This window comes from Rhincodon typus, chromosome 25, assembly GCF_021869965.1.
Source record: "Rhincodon typus isolate 14 chromosome 25, sRhiTyp1.1, whole genome shotgun sequence".
NCBI lineage: Eukaryota > Metazoa > Chordata > Chondrichthyes > Orectolobiformes > Rhincodontidae > Rhincodon > Rhincodon typus.
In genome coordinates this window covers 2465044-2486820 of record NC_063356.1, presented here as the reverse complement: position 1 = coordinate 2486820, position 21777 = coordinate 2465044, and the positions used below count along the sequence as shown (strand labels likewise).

The 21777-nt window shown below is 41.4% G+C and overlaps 1 protein-coding gene across 3 annotated transcripts; it reads right to left on the bottom strand.

Moving 5' to 3' along the window:
* Positions 1-3331: 3331 nt before the first annotated feature.
* On the bottom strand, positions 3332-21727 carry LOC109918100 (probable transmembrane reductase CYB561D1). Of its 3 annotated transcripts, none has more exons than XM_020517997.2 (3): positions 21422-21727; positions 18103-18140; positions 3332-14005 (listed from the first exon to the last, which is right to left on the bottom strand). In XM_020517997.2, the coding sequence occupies exons 1-3, from the start codon at positions 21588-21590 to the stop codon at positions 13502-13504; spliced, it is 711 nt and encodes a 236-aa protein (XP_020373586.1). In that variant the 5' UTR covers positions 21591-21727; the 3' UTR covers positions 3332-13501. The 3 variants fall into 3 exon arrangements, with proteins under 3 accessions (XP_020373586.1, XP_048467862.1, XP_048467863.1); XM_048611905.1 differs by having other exon boundaries at positions 21387-21469; XM_048611906.1 differs by lacking the exon at positions 18103-18140 and having other exon boundaries at positions 21422-21535.
* Between the last annotated feature and the right edge of the window lie 50 nt (positions 21728-21777).

Genomic DNA, 21777 nt, shown 5'->3' with positions numbered 1-21777 from the left:
TAACTCTTGTGCATTATCTTGTTGCATTTTGTAGAATGAATTTGGCTGCCATATTTCCCACATTGTTACAATGACCATACTTTATTTGCTGTTATTTTGGTATGAGCTCTTCTGTTCGACAATTTTCTACAATTCAAATGTTGGGATCTGTAATGCTGTATATGTAAAGGATGCTTGTTCGATAAATCATTTTAGATAATGAAATGCGTGCAGGTTATGGACAAAGAGAATAGAATAATAATTCTAAGCATGGCTGCTCTTTTAATGAGTCAACACAGCACATAAAAGCAAAATACTGTGGATGCTGAAAATCTGAAATAAAAACAGAAAGAGCTGGAGAAACTCAGGTCTAGCATCACCTGTGTAGAGAGAAAAAAAAGTTAACATTTTGAGTCCAAAGATTCTTCTTCAGAACGGAGTTTTGTGTTTCTCTCTTCACAGATGCTGCCACACCTGCTAAATTTCTCCAGCATTTGCTGTTTGTATTTTAACCAGCACAGTACGATAGACCGAATGGTCTCCTGATCTGTAAATTCTACAATAAATATAGAGATCTCATGATGCAACAAAGGGATATGCAGCATCCATGAAATAGCAGAACCTTGAATGAGATATGGTCAATTCCTAACCAATAGTTTGAAAAACCTGTCAGTCAGTTTGTGTAAAATGAAAAGGCTTATCAAGGATGAGGGTTTGTACCACTTCTGAGATAAGAAGGCAACCAGACTGAGCCCCATTACCCACAGTTAACTGAGTGAGTACCTCTCGTTCTTCAGGTCACATGGTTCTGCAATTCCATCCCGTTACAGAATCAAGCTCATCATCCAGACTTGACACGCAGTGCAGTACTGAAGACATTCTACACTGTCACAGGTGCCACTTCTCAGCCTAGAAATTAAACTAAGGCCCTCATTTACCTTCTCAGATGGGTGTAAAACATGCATTAGCACAAGTCAAAGAGGAGCTGGGAAGATCCCCTGGCGCCCTAACCAGTATATATTCCTTAATCAACAAGACAAAAAGAGATTACTTTGTCATTACCACATTGTGATTTTTGGCATGTCTTACTTTAACATCAAAGAGCATTTAATTGGCTGAGGGGCAATTTGAGATATCATGAGGTCATGAAAGCTGCTACAGGAATGCAGACTTTAAAAATCTAGTCTGTTATTTTTTTCCTTGGGGAAATGGGTGCCAGTGATGCACCATTGAAAGCATACTGTCCAGGTGCATAACAGCCTGGTACGGCAAATGCTCTGCCCAGGACCGTAAGAAACTACAGAGGGTGTATGCACAGTCCAGACCATCATGGAAGCCAACCTTCCATCCATGGACTCCATTTACACGCCTCGCTGCCATGTAGACAAACAGGAGGCTGGAAGAACACGGCAAGCCAGGCAGCATCTGGAGGAAAGAAGTCAATGTTTCAGATATTACCCTTCAGAACAGAACACAAGCCCAAGCATGTTCAGGAACAGCTTCTTTCCAGCCATTATCAAACTGTTGAATAGTCTCTAGCCTCAAATAATGTAACCTGTATGCCTCTAAGTCTTTTACACCTGTACATCCTTTGCTGGCTGTGATCTGCCTTTGCTGGCTGTGATCTGCCTGTACTGCTCGTAAACAAAACTTTTCACTGTATTTCGGTACACATGAGAATAAAAATCAATCAGGGGGGCATTTGATGTTATCCATTTTCACTTGATCAGTGAGCAATATTGTCAGATTAACAATTCCCAATACATTATCAATCATGAAACTTGGGGCACATACATCATAGAATTTTACAGTACAGGAAACCATCTGGCCCATCATATCTGTACTGGTTTCTGAAAGAGCTACCCAGCTCATCCCACTCTCCAGCCCTTTCTTCACAACTCTCTAACTTCATCCCTTTCCAATATATTTCCAACTCTCTTTTTGAAACCTCCTATGGAATCCGCCTCCAGCACTCTCCCATGCAGAATACTCCAAATCCTAACAACACTCTTAAGAAGTTTCTTCTCATCTCCCACCTAGCTCTCTCGCTGACAAAATGGTGACCCTAGGTACTGACTTACCAACCAGTGGAAACAGAATATCCTTCTTTACCCTATCAAAGTTGTTCAAAATTTCGAACATCTCAATAAGGTCACCTCATAATCTTCTCTGTTCCAAGGAGAACAAGCCCAATTTCTTTAATCTTTCCTTGTATCTAAAATCCCTCATTCCTAGTTTCATTCTAGTAAATCTGCTTTGCATTTTCTCTAGAGTTTCAACATCCCCTTTGTGGAGAAATTTAGATGTCCTAGTTGGCACCACCTGTACTTTTGTAAGTTGATGGGGAAATTACTGTATGAAGATCTCTTTACATTGGAGCAAAGGTCATCATCTTTAAACATTAACTCTTGCTCATTTCATGGCTGCTGCCAGTAATAAAGCGGGAGATGTTAGATGCCGCTCTGTCAGAACAGGAACTAAAAACACAATTGGTGGAATTCTCAACCACGTATTCGCCAACTAGTCCCCTAAACAGCCAGACCTGAATGTTTCCTATATCCAAAGCATTTTGCATAAAGCTTTAAATTGGAGAGGGCATTACATCCAGTTTCTCTTAGGACACTCCAGTCAATGCCAGTTTTCATTTTCTCACCTCTTGATGCAAAGCAACGCTTTCCAAAAAGTTATCCAGTTTTTTTCCACATGACATGGGGTCCCAATTTCCCCAGGGCTGTAGTGTGGACTGGGGCACTGAATGGACTTAGGAACGCTGGCTCATCTAATGGTGGAAGCAAGGCTGGGATGTAGGTCCAGGACAAAACATTAGTCACCCAGAAAAATCGATAATGTTCTTCTCTGCCTTATGAAGTTGGCAGATGGGCAGTGCTTATGCAGTGTGAAAATGGGAGGAAAATGGGGCCATGAGAGAGCTGACATGCCACCACCCCTCCCTAGCCCCAACCTTATCACTTCACTAAGTGTCCAGTCACATTTTGCAGTGTGTGCACGTATACAGCACCAATGGAAGTATTTTACAGCTGATAAATTTCCACAGGGACAGTAGGAGATGTCCCTGGGACTTCTTTGACAGAACCTCAGTTAAGCATCTCATCAGAAAGACAGCACTTGTAACACTGCCATTCCCTCATGACTGCGCTGGCAAGTCAGCCTTGGTTTTTGTACTAAAGTAATCTTTCTGCATCTCACATGTGCCCTTGTTGCTGCCAGCTTATGTTCATGAGGTGACTTTTTCTTGAACCCCTGAACATTGGCAGAATTGACACTTAGAGCCTGACATCGGTGACCCTTTTTGTGAAGCTGGAAGAAAAGTATTCAAATAGAAAGACTTCTGTGAAATTCAATAAACCAAGATATCCTTTATTAAAATAGCACATTTTAAAGGATGGTGCAAAATACAATCATTCAATTCTTTTAATTAATAGCTTTACTGCAATTTTATTTCAATACAGTTGTACAACATAAACAAGTTATACTATTCAATAGATTGGAGTTGTGGAAACCTGTAACAAAGTTTAAAAGCCCATCAGAAGCCAACAGACAATTCAAAAACAAAATAATCAAACCACATCCAACACTTCTAGGTTATAATCAGCAGGACATACATCGAGGCACTCACTCCAACTCATTGTCAAGGAAAGTTGTGTCAGGCATGATGTTAAACAAATGAGACCTTCTACAAGCATATCAGATGCAGTAGATTGCAGGGCCCAATGGCATCATCTGAATCGGGTGAGGAAGTCTTGGCTCAGCCAACACCATCAAGAAATCCTACTTAGGCCACTGGTTTCTGATGACATTTGTAGGACCTTGCTATGTACAAGATTGACTTCAACGGTAGTATGTGCCGCATTTTAAAATAATTAAGACACTTAATCTCTAAAGCAAGTTGCCTTCAAGCTACACATCACCTTGACTTAGAACTATATCGCACTGAAGGCTAAATGTAATGATAGAACACATAACACACTGCAGTCATAATGATGCCCAAGAACCCCTAGGAAGACCCAGTTTAAATTTTAACCAGATTCATTAAAAGGCCCTAGTAATCTTTTGGAATAGCAGGCGGCTGACTGTGTCAGGAATGATTCAGTGGGCTTATGTACGAAGTACAAGGTCTCACTCCAGAGACTTGAGCCTATAATTTGGGCTGACGTTCAGTGCAGTTGAGGCCTTTCAGATGAGTGGACACGAGGAATTCTCCAGCATCTTTGGCCAATACTCATGTTTTAATGATATTGGTTGAGGGATCACAACTAGTCGTTCTCTTGCTGCTTATACATTGGCAGCTATATTTCCCTACAAGTAACTACATTTGAAATATTCTGTTGCCTATAAAATGCTTTAGGATTTCCTGAGGCAAAGCAAGGCATTGTGGGAAAGACAAGTCATCCTGAAAGCTGACACTTCTGACTCTGTGCATGATACATCAATCATGCATTTCTCTCCGAGCACTTTAGCCACACTGCAAACTATAGGAATCTGACAGCTCTACTGATACTTCTCAATTCCTACTCTCAACATGCAACTCCTTCTAACTGCATCAACTGAGTCAATCAATATCTCTGACATTCTGTGGTCCATTATTACACATATCAAATGATTTGCAATCTATATTAATGACTTAGATGAAGGGACTGATATTATTGTAGCCAATTTTGATGATAAAGTTTGGTAGGAAAGCAAATTGAGGAGTTGAAGAGTCTGCAAAGGGATGTAGTGACAATAGTCAAACTGCCAATTTTGTGCCTAATGTAGGGAAATAAGAAGTCGTCCACTTTGGTGTGTAGATGGGGTCTATTTCAACATGCTTATCGCACCGGTGGTTGAAAATCAGGCCTCCAGGAATTCTCATGCTTGTCTTTGTTTTGTTTGTCCTGGTACTGTAACTTTGTCCCAGTTAAACTGATGTCCTTCTATGTTGGAGTGTATTGAAACGAGGGAGAGTCGGTTGTGCCGTTTTGCTGCGAGTTGGCTTCCATGTGTCCTGGTAAGTTTCCTGCCCATCTGTCCTATGTAGTATTTTTTGCAGTTGCTGCACATGATATACAAAATACCATGCATACATACCACTACAGTACAAAACTGGAACCAAGACTGCCCATCATGACAGACCAGACCATACAAATTCGGAGCAGGACAGAACAACAGCACTGAAGATATCACCTAGAAGGGAGACGAAATGTTTGCACAAAAACCAGTCAGCTCGGCGAACCGACCAACAGCTCCAACCACAACCTGAGCTACAGATCTTTGTTAAAACATTTGGTCTCCTTACTTGAGGTATAGCTATTTCTAACCAACCCGTTCAGGTATGATATCTCACATGTCTGAAGCAGGTGGGACTTGAATCTGGGGCCTCCTGACTCAGAGGTAATGACACTACCAGTGCACCACAGCACACACGAAAAGAGATATATACTTGCATTGGAAACATTTCAGAGAAGACTAATTAGGCTGATTCCTGGGATGATGGAGTTGTTCTGAGGAAAGTTTGAGCAGATTAGGCCTATACACAGATTAGTAGACACAGTTATTCAAGATTCTGAGAGTTCTTGACAGGGTAAATACTGAGATAATGTTTCCTGGTGTTGGAGAATCTAGAACTGGGGGCAGAGTTTAAAAATAAATGGGAAACTCCTCAAGACAAAGATGAAGAGTAATCTCTTCATTCAGAGCATCATGGGCCTTTGGAATTCTCTTCTATCAACAGCAGTGGAGGCTAGGTTGCCGAATGTATTCCAGACAGTTATATTTTTGATCAACAGGGGAGTGAAGGCAAAAAAGTGGTTAAACCTACAAATCAGTTCTACCATAATCTCACTGAATGGTAGAGTATACTTGACTGAATGGCCTACACTCACTCCTATTTCATGATGTTGAGAACTTGCAGCACAGTAAGAGCCTATTCAACAAAGCAAGTCTATACACTACATAGGCTCTGTATTAGCTGTAGGTGGACCCTTAATGCTTTAGGCAATTGAATTCCAAGATTTTATACTTGTGCCAAATGGTCATCACCATCATGGTATGCACAAAGAGTGAAAACAACGTTAGCCAAGTCACACAATCAAGTTGAATGTACAGCCGAAGTTTTGACTGGCAGTGAAAAGTACAAAGGGTTTATTGCATCCAGTGAGCAGGTTTGGGAGCCTGAATTGCCTATTCCAAGATCTCGTGTTCAACACATCAGTGGATGCCATTTCCTAACTTAGTTTTTCAGAAAATCAGCAGTTTTTTTTTATTCATTCACAGGATGAGGGCAATGCTAGCTAGGCCAGCACTTATTGCCCAGATGGCAATTGAGAGTCAATCACATTGCTGTGGGTCCACAGGCCAGATCACGCAAGGATGGCAGTTTCCTTCCTAAAGGACATTAGTGAACTACATGGGCTTTTCCAACAATCAACAATGGATTCATGGTCATCATTAGACGCTCAATTTCATTTATTCAATTCAAATTTCACCATCTGCCATTTCAGAATTCAAACTTGTGTTCCCAGGACATTACCTGAGTCTTTGGATTAACAGCCATTGCCTCGCATGCCTGAATAAAACAGGAAATGCTTGAAATTCTCAGCAGGCCAGGAAGCATCTTTGAAGAGAGAGTTAACATTTTAGGTTGATGATTAAAATGTTAACTTGATTGTCATGAATGTTGCCTGCAGCGTAATTGCTGTATTGAGTTTTTATTTCAGTATGTCCCTATTTTCAGTGGCTTGAGGTTGTACAGGAATGTAAAACATACTTAATGCAGTGAACCACTGCACATATGCATGAAATGACCTTGGCAAACAGGATTAAGGAAAATCCTAAGAAATGTTTTTTTTTAATATATGTATATACCACACACACACACAAACTTACATACATAAGGACCAAGAGTGTAGCTAGGGAAAGGGCAGGTCCATTCATGGACAAAAGGAGAAATGAGTGAGCGAGAATGAGTGTATGTGAAGTATGTGGGTGAATACTTTGCATCAGTATTCCCAGAGAAGGACATGGTGGATGGTGCACCTAGAGAGGGGTATGTTGGTCTTCTAGGGCAAGTTGAAATAAAACAGGAAGAGGTGATGGGTGTTTTGAAAAGCAATAAGGATGACTAATCCTCAGGACCTGATTAGATATATCACAGAATACTGACAGTAGAAATTTACAGGGCCTTGACAAAATCTTTGTATCCTCTTTAGTCACAGATGAGGTCCCAGAGGACTGGAGAATAGCCAAAGTTGTTCCTTTGTTTAAGAAAGGCAACAGGGATAATTGAAGAAATTACAGGCAGGTAAGCCTTATGTCAGAAGCAGGGAAATTACTGGAGAAGATTCTTAGGGACAGGGTTGATTCACATTTGGTAAAATATGAACTTATTAGCAATAGGCAGCATGGTTTTGCGCGGGGGAGGTCATGTCTCACAAACTTGATTAAGTTTTTTGAGAAAGTGACGAACATGATTAGGAGGGCAGAGCAGTGGATATTGTTAACATGGACTTTAGCAAGGCCTTTGACAACGTTCCACATGGCAGGCTAATACAGAAGGTGAAGTCACATGGGATTCACGATCACTTGGATACAGAACTGAGTTAGTCATAGCAGACAGAATAGCAGTGGAAGGGTATTTTTCCAACTGGAGATCTGTGATGAGTGGTGTTCCACAGGGATCAGTGCTGGGACTCTGCTGTTTGTAACATACATATATAAATGATTTGGAGTAGAATGTAGGTGGTCTGTTTAATAAGTTTGCAGATGAGAGAAATGTTAGGGAGTTGTAGACAGCGAGGAGGAATGCCAGAGGATACAGCAAGATTTAGAAAGGCTGGAGACTTGGGCAGAGAAATGGCAGGTGGAATTTAATCCGGACAAATGCGAGGTGATACGCTTTGAAAGGTATAATGCTGAAAAGCGGTATACAGTAAATGGCAGAACCCTTAGAAGCGTCAATATTTAGAGGGATCTAGGCCCACAATTCCCTTAAAATGGAAACACAAGTGGATAAGGTGGTCAAGAAGGCATATGGCATATTTGAATTCATTGGTCAGGGCACAGAGTGTAAATATTAACAAGTCATGTTGCAGCTGCATAGGACTTTAGTTAGGTCACAGTTGGAATACCGCATCCAGATCTGCTCGCCCCCCCCCCGCTACCAAAAAGATGTGGAGGCATCGGAAAGAGTATAATAAAGATTTAACAGGATGTTACCTAGATTGGAAGGCATTAGCTTTAAAGCGAGATTAGACAAACTCATTTGTTTTCACTTGAAGTTTGGAGGCTGAGGGGGCGGACTGATAGAGTTTACAAAATTATGAGACACATGGATACAAAGGATAATTGGAGAGTTTTTCCCAGGGTAGACATGTCAGTTACAAGGGGGAATAGGATTAAGGTAAAAGGCGAAAAATTTAAAGCGGATGTGAGTGGCAAGTTTTTATTTATACAGAGGGTGATAAGTGCTTGGAATGTGCTGCCACGGGAGGTGATAGAAGCAGGTACAGCATAATGTTTAAGAGGTACCTGCACAGATACACAAATTCACAAAGGATACAGGGATATGGACTGCATGGAAGCAAAAGGTTTTTAGTCTAAAAAAGGTATCAAGTGACGGCGCAGGCTTGGTGGGCTGAAAGGCCTGTTCGCGTGCTGTACTGTTCTTTGTTGTTTACAAAAAATAATTCTGCATTTCAGAGACATTTAAATATGTTAAATATATCAGGTGGCTAACTAAGGTGTGACAGTTAAGTTTACTCAGAATATTTTGTCATTCCCTTGTCCTGATTTTCTACCTTCCTCTCCTTGAAGTCACTAACTTTCCTGAAAAAAAAATTCTAATTATTTTAAAAGTTGTAATCAATTGTTGATTTAATTGTGCTCCAGGTCTCAGTGCATTTAAATGTGCTTACGCAATGTCCAAACAACAGGGAGAAAGTGATATCAGAATCTAACACTACAGACTGTAGCATGACACAAAGTCAGAGATAAAAATCATTCTTTAAGGCAATATTATACACAACATTATAATTTAAACATGATTCCATTCTCTAACAATATAGATATAGCTAATTAAAAATAGGGAAAATGTATTCTATTTGTTCCAAGGCTGCAGACTACATGACAATCACAACATTGTTAAGATTGCACCATCTCCTCCCGAATCACGACAAACACCAAGATAATAAGTGTTATCAATCAATGGCACCAGCTGAAAGGATTAATTTTAAAACACTCAAAGGGAATCTGACAGAACTAAACATAATTCATTAATGTTATTACTGTTTTTTGGGGTGAGACGCAGTGCAGTGGCTGGGTGACTGTCTGTTCCCTGCCCCATTTATACAGTACACTTTGAAGCATCCAATTGTATATGAAACAGACCCAAGGAGCCAATGGATCCCACTCCTCATGCTGCACAAGCAAAATGTGTTATTGTAATCATTTATAGATAATTAACTCAAATGCTGACCATATCAGTAGCAAAGAGTTTCAGTCAATTTTCATGTTTCAAAAGGAAGAATGCAAATCCATACACTTGTGATAGCGCTGAACTGATTTAGTGCCTTAAAAGGCAACTCACACTGATATTGTTAGCAATGCTCACATCCCATTAATGGTAAAAAGCCATCAGTTCATGAAGTAACAGATTTCAGAGGACATACCATAATAACTGTACAGTTTACATGCACAATCAAATCAAATGAAGAGCCATTTTTAGTACATGAAAACAATTAATATTCTCCCCAAACAAGAATTAAATTCTGATACCTTTCTATTTCAAAAATAAAGTAAGTTTTTATTACTTATAAATTAGATCATTTAGGTTAAAATACTCAGTGAAACTGGCAGACATGTTGTCTATCTTCAATAGATCGGACTCTATAAATTGGTCCTTGTCATTTAATTTAAAAATGGTAGGAAGTGCTTTCATACATCCTTGCCCTAACAAAATTCCGTCGATCTTAGTGCCCATGACCACCCATAGGTTTTTGGAGGAAGGTATTGCAAATTTCCACTATCCTGTGTGTGAAACTGTGCTAACTGATTTCATTCCTAAACAAGCTAGGACCACACATTTACAAGGGATCCAAGGTACTGATTTTGGATAAAATAGTTGCGAACATCCAGTCTATATTCCTCATGGAACTTCGAAATTGAGGATTACAGCTTACGTGGGCTATTTGACCACAAGTGATATCACAGTTGACTTCAATTCCCTATTATCTAACATGCTTTCATCATGCACATGGGCTCTCTGTGGGGTCACTTGACAGGAACAAAGGATGACAATCTTGGCCTGACTGTGGTTACTTCACGTCGTCACAGTTCAAGTCAGGAATCAGCCTACTCTGCACAATGTGGTGATTGAACCAATTACCTCCCTGTTTTGTATGACTCAACTGCTCACTGAAGACAGTGTCGAGGAACAAACAGGTGGCTGGAAAAATGACAGGCTGCAAATTTTTGAAAAGATGAAATTCTTATCTTAGAGAGGACTTGAAATAGATTAAATGATATTATCCAAATGACTCACTGGATCCTGAGGTAGCAGGAAACCCAGTAGGAGGGAAGAATTTGAACTTTACATTAATATTCAAATCATACTGCTCAAGTCAGCTTGGAAATAGATTGCTAAAGGTCTGCAGGCGATACTGTGGAAACATTTACAGTGCAATTGGCTGTTCAAACCAGCTGTATATTAGGGGGGGGGGGGTAGACATTAGGGGCTATGGTAGATGAACTGATAGTTGGCTGAATGACCCATCTCAGTTTTAATTCTCGTCACCTTACAAACTGAACAGAAAGCGTACATTGCATAATCCTGCCTGACAAGCTAGTGTCACATTAAAGAAGTGATTCATGTCAGAAATCACACAGCAATCAATATGAAATAACCTGATTAAAGAACCTGGTGTGCAAACTGCACATTATAAAAATTGGTATTTATGTGCTTAGTCTGTCTCCATCATCCTTAACATAGATACTTATAAGTGGTCCAGCTGACTTTAAATTAAGATAATGTGTACCATGAGTCCATTATACATGTACAGTACCCTTACTGTTCAGTGATGATCCAACTTGAAAGAAAGTAGGTTGAAAACCTTTGTTAGTGATGCAGAAACAATAGCTGGTGCTATTTATTAAAATACTATTGGAGGATATAGCTCAGGATGAGCCACCAACAGAAAAATCTGCCTGTTTAACATGCCAACCATTTCAATTGCATTATAAGGTCCCATTGCAAACACCAGACTGGACAGGTCATGTGGCCTTTAGCTAATGGGGAAGGGCGATGGCAGAGAAAGCAATCAAACAGTCTAACAAAGGTTTTGCTACTGACAGTGTAACATCTGCCCCATATTCAAACAAGCATTCAACTGCTTGAAACCATGCTTATTTTCTGCACATGATTTTTAGGCTGTGGATTTTTCTAGCATCCCCGTTATTTGGAAAGTGTTAAGATCAGATAAAGGATCATTACTTGATTGCATTGATTTTTAAATGAATGCAAAGTAGGGGCAAAGTGAGAAAGTTTCATACAACATCTTATAAGTAACATTCCAGTCTTGTTTAAAATACTGTGAAACTACAGCCTCTGGTGCCAGTAAATAGACACTGCAAGAGAACAAAGCTACCACACAGGATAAAAGATCTTTAAAATGCAGAAAAGTAAAATGGGCACGATCTTGGCATGATGATTAACTCAGACTCCATCTCCAATCATGCATAAGGTGAAATTACTGAGCCACATACAATAGAGTCAAAATTCAACTCCCATACAACTAAAGCTAGATTAGAATCCAGACCTTTTCTTTAAAAAACACACTGCAACCTTCCGGACCAACTTAACATTTACAGCTAATTAAGTATAAAATATTCAAGTAAGAAAGTAAAAGAGAAGTAATGTAAAAATTCCTGATAATCCAGGAAATTAACTGCATAGTTTAAATTTCAGGAAAATGTATGCCTTCTCATACAATTGCAACATTCCCGTTTTCTAGATCAGCCCAACACACTGGAATGAAATTAGGATCAACCCTGAGCTGTGGCACATCAGAAACTGGGTTGCGACTGTCATCCCATTCATTATCTGCACCTGGGATTCCCATAATGACAAGGATCTCTCAATTCGAGTAGTGATACACTCGCTCTCCAAACCATCGGTCTGTGTAATTTTAGCAACCCACAGATGTTAATCTCTGTAATTAAAGACTTGATGAATTCCAGCAAACACGATTATTGCTCAGCTATTGACTCACTTAATTAAATGTGGTATGAACTGCACATTCAACTCCGACAATCCAATCTGTAACTCACTTCCAGATTTTTGTTGCAGTACGTACGACGCCAATTATATTACAATCCGTAACTTACTCCTAAGTATCCATTATTCTACATATAAACCCCCTAAATCCCTTAATTAGATCGAATTTACTACTCTCACCCTCTCCCTTTCTGGACTGTAGCTGGAACTTACTTTAGATCATGGCCGATGACTCCTCCTGACAATTCAATTAATTCTAGTGTCTAAGGTTAAGTTTCTATTGGGTTGCTTGTAGCCATAAATCTTACGTTTTTTAAAAATCCTGAAATTTGTAAAGAATCCGAGCTACAAGAGAATAAAGTCCCACACAGCACAACAAGTGTGTATAACATTATTGGATTGTCCCACAGTAACAAATCACAAATCTTATTCATTACCTAAAGGGGCAGAGAGACCTGAACAAAGTTCTATGAGTGTAATTTAACAATTTGATTATTTCACAAGATGAACAAGATTAATTATATCTGTAAAGATGCTCTAAATGAGGTGAAAAGATTCAGAAACTACAGATTGCAACAACTTAAAGAATTAATTACTTGAGATGCAGCGTTGCTTATTTATCATAAGAGAACTATAGTTATAGCATTTCCATTTTCACTTTTAACAGTTATACAAATACATAAAATAAATCCACATATGTTGCTGCACTTTGTGATTTTAAATAATATTTGTTACATTTTGACAGCCAGTGCAGTGCAGCAAAGAGGGACCCAGCTGACCACAGATTCCCTCTTCCTCTGCCCTACAAGGTTTTGCAACTCATGTGATATATTGTGTTCAAGATGCCCAGAAACATCAAACATATAGTCACCCTCCAAATTCACAGCAGCAATGCATGAATGGCAATACACAAAGGTGCTTGTTTACATTCATCTGATCCTTAACTTAAAATCAATTGCATCCATTAGCAACTTGACTTGCAATTACCAGAGCCTACAGTGAGCAGCAAGCAGGAAGAGAGCAATTAGCCAAAAGCAGCATTTATTCCCAGTTGCAACTAAGCCAGGTGTGGAATCAATAGTTAATAGAAAAGACAGTACTAAAAGTTTTTAAAGCTTGTTTTGTTCAAATGAGAAAGTTATTTGCTCAGACCAACATGCCAACTTCACATCAGATTTCGGGTTCCTTCTTATTTGGTATAATTGAAAGTTGTAGTCCACACTGCATGTGGCAATTACTGTTAACAGTGACACATTAAATCTCTATTTTCTTCTTGGAGAGGTAGCCATTGTTGATTTGGTTCATGATGACGAGAGCTGGAATTACTGGTACAATCAAACAAAAGTACCACAAAACCCCATTAACCTGGGATTTGAACCAATCAGAACACAGACCCAGTACCACTGTAGCTGTGGCCATCAGATATGTCACCAGGCCACATGTGGCGTGATAAAGCCGCAGCCGGGCCACGGAGTACGTGTTAATTAACTGTGGAAACAAGAGGCAGAGTCCACACAGCAGCTGGCCACTGACTGCAATCACAGTCCCTAGCCCAAGGAAGCTGTGCCATGAGGTCAGGTGCAGGGACTCGGAGATATTCTTGCTGGAGACTATGAAGATAAGACCGACTGAGCCAAAGATGGCGGCAAAGACTTGCATCATCCAATGAATTCGTACCTTGGCTTTAATCGAACAAAAGAAGAAAGGTGAACTGTCCAGCGAGAATGTCAGAATGGCCTCAGTCATACAAAAACAGACCTGGAAAAACAAAACAGGCACACTCTCAATGAAATCAACTTCAACTCTACCCTGAAGTCAGGGTGCTATAGCATTAGACTGATGCTCTGTTGCTGTAATTCTTATCCTTTCAGCATCCCTGATCTTCAGCACTCCACTACTGACTGCCATGCTTTCAACTGCCAAGATCCGCAAAATCCTATATTCACACCCTAAACCTCACTCTCTTAAAACCCTAAATCTGGCATTGCTTCTGGTTATCTAACCTAAAACTCAATCTGTCGAATCCTGTTTGATAACACTTTTGAGAAGTGTTTTGGGATGGGGCTTTGCAATGTTAAAGGTACAATAAGTTCAAGCGCCTGTCATTTAAATACCAATTTAAAAAATCAACAGCAAACACCCACATAATGCAGTTGTGCTAAACAGCACCTCCAGCCTCTGGTATTTTGGATAAATGGCTATTTGTCATGTGCTAGCCCACGTAATGCTGTCAGTAGCCAATGTTAGGCAATATGATGGCTCAGTGGTTAGCACTGCTGCCTGACAGCACCAGGGACCCAGGTTGGATTACACCCTCAGGTGACTGTGTGGAGTTTGCACATTCTCCGTGTGTCTGTGTGGGTTTCCTCCAGGTGCTATGGTTTCCTCCCACGGTCCAAGGATGTGCAGATTAGGTGGACTGGCTGTGCTAAATTGCCCATTGTGTCCAGGGATGTGCAGGTTAGATGAATTAGCCGTAGGAAATGCAGGGTTACAGGGTTGCGGTGGGGAGTGGGTCTGAATGGGATGCTCTTCAGAGGATCAGTGTGCACTCGATGGGCCAAGTGGGGGGATTCTATGAACTCATCTCCAGGCAATCACTGGTGGGACTGATCCTGCCCTTAACCAATACCCACAAATTGCACATTTCTCACAGGAATCACTGATAGTTCCAAAACTGGATCAGATTGGCCTCAAGTGATAATTGGACCTAGTCTACGTGCACTTTGCCATAACCCAACAAGGATCACACAGATCCTTGGCTATTTCTTATGTGCAGAAACAGTAAATGCTTTCCACATGCCAACAACAACTACAGAGTGAGGAAGAGGATTTTAACACCTTAGTTTTCAAAGCAAACTTGCACACTGCTTACTATTGCAGCCTCTAATGACCTGAACGTGCAACACAAACTGAGCTTTTCATCATCCAATCTTACGAAATAAATTTTAAAACCCTAGTAATTAAGATTCCTTCCCCTGACTGATCTTAGTTCTTCCCTGCTCTTGTAGAGGCCATGAAGTAACCTGATTTCCCACTGTGCCACAGCTGTCATAGCTGCTGCAAAGTGACAGAGTGGCCTGTGTTCTGAATTTATGTTCACTGTTAGTTCAATAGAGCACTGCTAGGACTGGTGCCACCGCATCAGTTCAAGAGATTTACAATCCACAACTTTCCATGGTTATCACAACTGTGACCACCTCCAAAAGACATGATTTCACACCTCCTTACATAAACAGCAACTGATGCATGCTTCCCTTTGAAAGCAGGGAATCACGCCACCTCTTCGAAGAATGTTCTGTGCCTACACATCCCATCAATCTGACCCAGGGAAACAACTGACAACATAAACACAACTCTGTATTATGTGAAAGACCCAACTTTCACTATGTCACAAATCCATGATTTACAACTTTATCAAACCAGTATACGTTTAGTCTGTGCAATCCAATAAGCAGAAAGCTGCTTGCTTGTACTCCAGACACCCTGCTCTACTGAAGTCCATGCATATTTGTAGAGAGAAACATTCAGTGGTAGCTGGAAAACATGGCATACAGAGTCACTGTCCCAAGAAACAAAAGCAAGATTTCCAGTATAGACAGTGCGTGAGTCATACCAGTTCATACTTTCAGTGCACATCTTTCACACAAGTAGCTGTAACTTGAAAGAGCATCCATGGAAAACTAGTAAGGCTGATGTGAGAGGTGGCTTTTCTTTTGGGGAATATCAGCTCTACTAAATCTAGGATAACATTTGGGCAAAATGTTCTTTTGAAATTCATGCTAGAATACAGCATTTGCATCCTATAAATGTAGCTCATGTGTGCATCAAGGAAATGTGTTAAAGCACTTCACATACCAAATTAGCCTGAGCAATGATAAGAACATCAGGAATAAAGGTGTACAGTTCCTGGAGCCTGTTCAATCCCATTTGATACAATCACAGCTGATCTCCTGCCTGTTCCTCATAACGCTTGATTCTCCGAGGCACCAAAAACTAATTCATTTCAGCCTTAAATATGAACAGATTATTCATAATGTGTGGGGATAATTCCAAAGATTAATTTGAGTGAAGAAATTTCTCATGTCAGTTCTGAATGGCTTATCCTAAGATGATGCCCCCGTGTTCTAAATTCCCCAGAAAGGAGCTGCAACCCAAGTGTCAACCTTGTTGAGTCCAGTCAACATCCAATTTCAGTAACATTACTTCATTCTTTTAAACACCAAAGAGTAGAGAACCAATTTACTCAGCTCATCATCCAGACAACAATGCAGTAAACCTTTGCTGCGCTGCCTTCAATGCAAACATATTCTTCCTTTGATATGGAGACCAAAGTTGCATGTTGTACCCTGGCTGAGTTTCACCAAAACCCCACACAAATGTAACAAGATCTTTTTGTCCTTGTAATTTAATCCTCTTGCAGTAAAGGACAGAGAAATTGAGCCACAAATCCACCCATTTCTTTCCAATCAGCAGAGGACGAATTTACCAATTCCCAGCTTTCTCCCACGGTCTGAATTAAACAAGGCTTTTTAGACAGACTGCTGCTGTCCCAACCGTCAGTATCATCGCATTGTGCCCTTTTACAAAAATTTTAAAATAGTCCATCTCTTGTGGTTCTGAACAAGGGACACTGGACCTGAAACGTTAGCTCTGATTTCTCTCCACAGATGCTGCCAGACTTGCTAAGATTTTCCAGCAATTTCTGTTTCTATTTCAGATTTCCAGCATATGCAGTTCATAGAATCTCTACACTGTGGAAGCAGGCTATTCAGCCCATCGAGTCCTCACCAACCCTCTGAAGAGTGTCCCACCCAGCCCCAGCCCCTATCCTATCCCTGTAGCCCTGCATTTCCCATGGCTAATCTACTTGACCTGTTATTTAGCATGACCATCGTGCTTCCCATTCTCAAGTTTTGCTTCTCTTATAGGGTTGCACATGCAGAATCAACAACAATAATTTATATCATTTACATGATTTCTTTGATGCAGTGAAAATGTCCCAAAGCCCTTTACAGGAATGTTACCAAATCTATTTAACATAGAGGCACAAATTAGGACCAGGTGACAAAAACCTTGGTCAAACATTCTTGACTTATGCTGCTTCAATTATAAATTTACACCCACACTTGCCGTGAGAGTGTTACATCCTACTACTCACAGTGGCAACGTCAGCACCTTGAGAGTTGAGGAGAATGTGAACGCACCATTATGAATATGGACGTTAAAACTGATACGAGAACAGCTGGCACAAAGCATATGCAGACAGACGAATTTTTAAAAATCACTGTGGCAAAATTTTCTTTCACTAGATAGCTTGCTTTTTGGCCTCTCTCACTAAAAGACATATTGCTTCAATAATGTTGCATTTTGCTTATGCAGTGTACAGGATTCAGTATTTGTTTTAAGAGTAATTCCACATCTCTAGGGGTTCACAAGCAGCAAGCCCCAAGGTCTGCACTCTTGACCTTCAAACACATGTAACAGTGGTCTGTTTATACTCATTTTAAGGTCTGCCTAATTAGAATGGAGTACCTGGTTTGGTTTGGAAAGGGAGTGCTGTCATTACCTCACTGGGGGAGAGAGCAAAATTAAAACCAAACAGTAAGATCTTTGAAGTTATCAACTCAGGCTGGAGACAGGATTGAAATTTCACAAGTGATCCAAAAACTCTGGGACACCAGTGTTGTAGACCTCAATGACGCCCCTACAGACAGAAATTTAAGATCTGCTTGCAGTGATGACTGCATGCAAAATAAATTCATAAATTAATCAATAGATTCTCTTTTCTTTATCCAGTGCACTGGAATATTTCTATTTCAAATTATCTGCAGGCCACAAAGCGTAACACTTACAGCGAGAGTCATGCAAGCTGGGTGCCAAGAGAAACGACCTGGAAAAGAGCAAATATTCAGATTCACAAGTGTAGCACTGAGACAATCCAGAATAATATAGTACTTATTGACATGTCGTAATAGGCACCGCTTCAGCACCAGATGCTATTCTGTGATTCTCTATTCTTTCAGCATTTGTTGCCTAGTCCTAATTGCCCTTGAACTGAGTATCTTACTCAGCCCACTTCCAGAGGGCAGTTAAGAGCAAACCACATTGCTGTGGTCTGGAGACACACGTAGGATCAGACTGGGTAAGGGCAGCAGATTACCCTTCCTAAGGGAAATGAGTGAACCAGAAGGGTTTTTACAAAATAAATGGTAGTTTTACAGTCACTATCAGAGTTTCTAGCCGCTTTGGTGGAATTTGAGCCAGTGCATTAACTTGGGCCTCTGAATTATTGGCCAGCGACACAACCATCACACCACCAACTTAATGAAGTCAGTAGTCAGTACTGTACTGCTCTAGGCACAGTGACCAGCACCAGAAAAGGAGGTAGAAGCTGAGATTGAATCAGCTGACAGCAAATGTGTTCTCTTTATCTACCTTACGCCTGTGTAGCAAAAGTCTAGCTTTTGCAGACAGAAGAATGCACATATAACACTCTCCATTATCTGGGAGTGCCACAAAAATGACTCATGAGAAGTCACTGAGAAGTAGGAACATGCTTTCAGTTTGTGAAGTATCACATTGGAAGAACATTTTAATTTGTATGTAACCCACACTGCAGCTAGTAGGGGAAGGTGAAGCTTTATGCTCAGTCCCTTCCTTCTAAATCTTCACTGCCTCTACCACATCCCTTCTTCTCTATTCATGTCTTTTCCATATACCAATTCAAAGCAGGACATAAAAGAGGAGGGTTTCAGATTTCTAAGATTTTTGTTTTAATTCATGCCAGAATATGGACACAAGTAGGCAATGATAGATATATTACTGACTTGTAATTGCCCTGGAGGTGGTTATGGTGAGCTGCCTTCTTGAGTGCTGCAATCCACAGATCTATTAGGAAGGGAGCTCCAGGACTTTGTCCCAAATGGTGAAAGAACAGCAATATAGTTCTGAGTCAGCATGGACCCTAGCTTGGAGAGAAACCTGCAAGTGGTATTCGTGTGCGTGTGGGGTGGGTGTCCCAGAGACTTTAAAACACCCAATGGGAAATGAGGTCTTGTTCCTCTAGCCAAAATGACAATGGGATTTGGGAGGAAACTCAGACTCTGCTGTTGCAGTTACACTTAGCACAAAAAAAGATGGTTGTAACTATTAAAGGATGAGGGTTAAAGAACAGCCATTTCAGCTCCAGGACATGCCTACTGGAGTTCCTCAAAGACATGTCATTTATTACATCAATGGTCAGAAATGTGGATGTTTGCTGATGATTACACGATGTTTAACACTATTTGCAACATCTCAGATACGGAAGCAAAATCCTGGAACTCCACCCCCGAACAGCATTGTACACATTCCTACACAGAATGCATTGCAGCAGTTCAAGAATGCAGCTCAGCACCACCTTAAGGTCAACTAGGGATGGGGAGCAAGTGCTGGCCCAGCCAGTGAAGCACACATTCCATGAACGTACTAAAAAAAAAGTAACTTGAATTGTAACTTGCACGGTGGCTCAGTGGGTTAGCACTGCTGCCTCACAGCATCAGCGACCCGGATTCGATTCCGACCTCCGGCGACTGTCTGTGTGGAGTTTGCACGTTCTCCCCGCGTCTGCATGGATTTCCGCCGTGTGCTCCAATTTCCTCCGACAGTCCAAAGATGTGCAGGTTAGGGTGGACTGGCCATGCTAAATTGCCCGTAGTGTTCAGGGATGTGGCGGTTAGGTGGGTTAGCCATGAGAAATGCAGAGTTATAGGGTAGTGAAATGAGTCTCGGTGGGATGCTCTTTGGAGGGTCGGTGTGGACTTGTTGTGCGGAATGGCCTGTTTCCACATTGTGGGGATTCTACGATAGTAATTAAACCTACAGGGCTAATAGAATGAAGGAATGGGGATCACTGGATTGTTTTGTAGAAGCCAGCACAGATCAAATGACCTCTTTCTCTGTCAATTCCATAAATTTAAACACTCGTGCTGCTGATAATTGTGGATCATGTGTTCTGACTTGCCAAGTATTAGTACAGCAATATATAAGTTGGGTACTGTACCTATTTTGAGAAGAGGGCATACTTTTTACCTAAACCATAGTGGCACTCTGCATTTTTGCAGAGAATAAGGCAATGAGGCAGGTTTGAGTGGCAGGGAAAAACTTTTCTTTTTATTCATTCACAGGATGAGGGAGTCACTGGAGAGCCAGGATTCATTGTCCACCCCTAATTGCCCAGAGGGCAGTTAAGAGTCAACAACATTGCTGTAGGCCTGGAGTCACATGTAGGCCAGACCAGGTAAGAACGGCAATTTCCTTCCCTAAAGGACATTGGTGGACCAGATGGGTTTTTCCGACAATTGACAATGCATTCACAGTCATCATTAGATTCTTAATTCCAGATATTTATTGAAGCAAATTCCAACATCTGCCTTGGCAGGATTTGAACCCAGGTTCCCAGAATATTATCTGGGTCTCTGGAGTAACAGTCCAGTGATAATACCACTAGGCCATCGCCTCCCCATAACCTTGAAAAAGTTACAGAAACAGCAGAATATGATAGGGGTAATTAAAATAAATCAAACAGATCAGCAACCCAAACTCCTCTTTAAGGTTAAGGTGGCTGTAGCTATTAAAAGAATATGCTTCAAAACAAATGTGGGGCAATTAGACCTATGGTTACGGGGAGCTGGGGAGATTGGCACCAAATGACTTATCCCTGGCAAGCTTATACATAGTGAATAGTCTCCTCTGCTATAATAATTGTGATCCTTAATTAAACACTGCAGACACTGTTTTTACAAAGAGCAAGAATATTGGAAAGTAATACCAAATATTGATTAAAGACACTAGATACAGCAGTGAGAATTGATTTAATCTCCAGCACCTTTCCCAATTATGTATACCTACTATTTGACTGCCCCATCTCCAGAGCCCTCGGTACTCAGCACCCCCAATATTACTTTGCCTTTCACTACCTACCTACAAGCTCCATCTACCCCATTCTAATAACGTTGCCCAGTCCTCATTTCACATCCTAACAGATTCCCCTCCTTCCTTTACCCATCCCTCCATTAATATCCCCCAAACAATCCACCTCCTGACACTTGGTACCATTGTCAACCCCCAGTGCCCCTCCCCGAGAAAGGGGATTTACCCAGCCTCGCCCCTTCCCGGTGGGGTGGTACTCACTGGTCCCCAGCCGGCTTAGCATTCCCAAATACAAGCTCAGTCCGATCGCGCTGACATGCGCCGCCGCCACGGCCGCCTTCCTCAGGCAGGGCAGAAGGCCGCCAGCCCACGAGCTGCTCGGCTCGGCCCAGACACCCAGGGGCTCAGGGAGCCGCTGGGGACTCCGCATCGATGGGCCTATCCCGTCCTCCTGGTCCCTGACCACGGCCACCACCCCTCAGTCTCCGGCTTCCTGCGAGCCCCGGGCTTAGCCGGATAGGCCTCACATCCGGGGCGGGGGCGGGGCATGGTCTGGGTGGGACCGGGGAAGGGGGCGTTCTGGGCGGGGCCGGCGGCGGGGCAAGGGCACGGCACGA

Coding starts and splice junctions, on each gene's coding strand:
- LOC109918100 (XM_020517997.2), bottom strand. CDS start 21,590: ATGCGGAGTCCCCAGCGGCTCCCTGAGCCCCTGGGTGTCTGGGCCGAG. Junction 18,141..21,421: donor GCTAAGCCGGCTGGGGACCA/GTGAGTACCACC, acceptor GCTCTTTTCCAG/GTCGTTTCTCTTGGCACCCA. Junction 14,006..18,102: donor CAGCTTGCATGACTCTCGCT/GTAAGTGTTACG, acceptor TTGTTTTTCCAG/GTCTGTTTTTGTATGACTGA.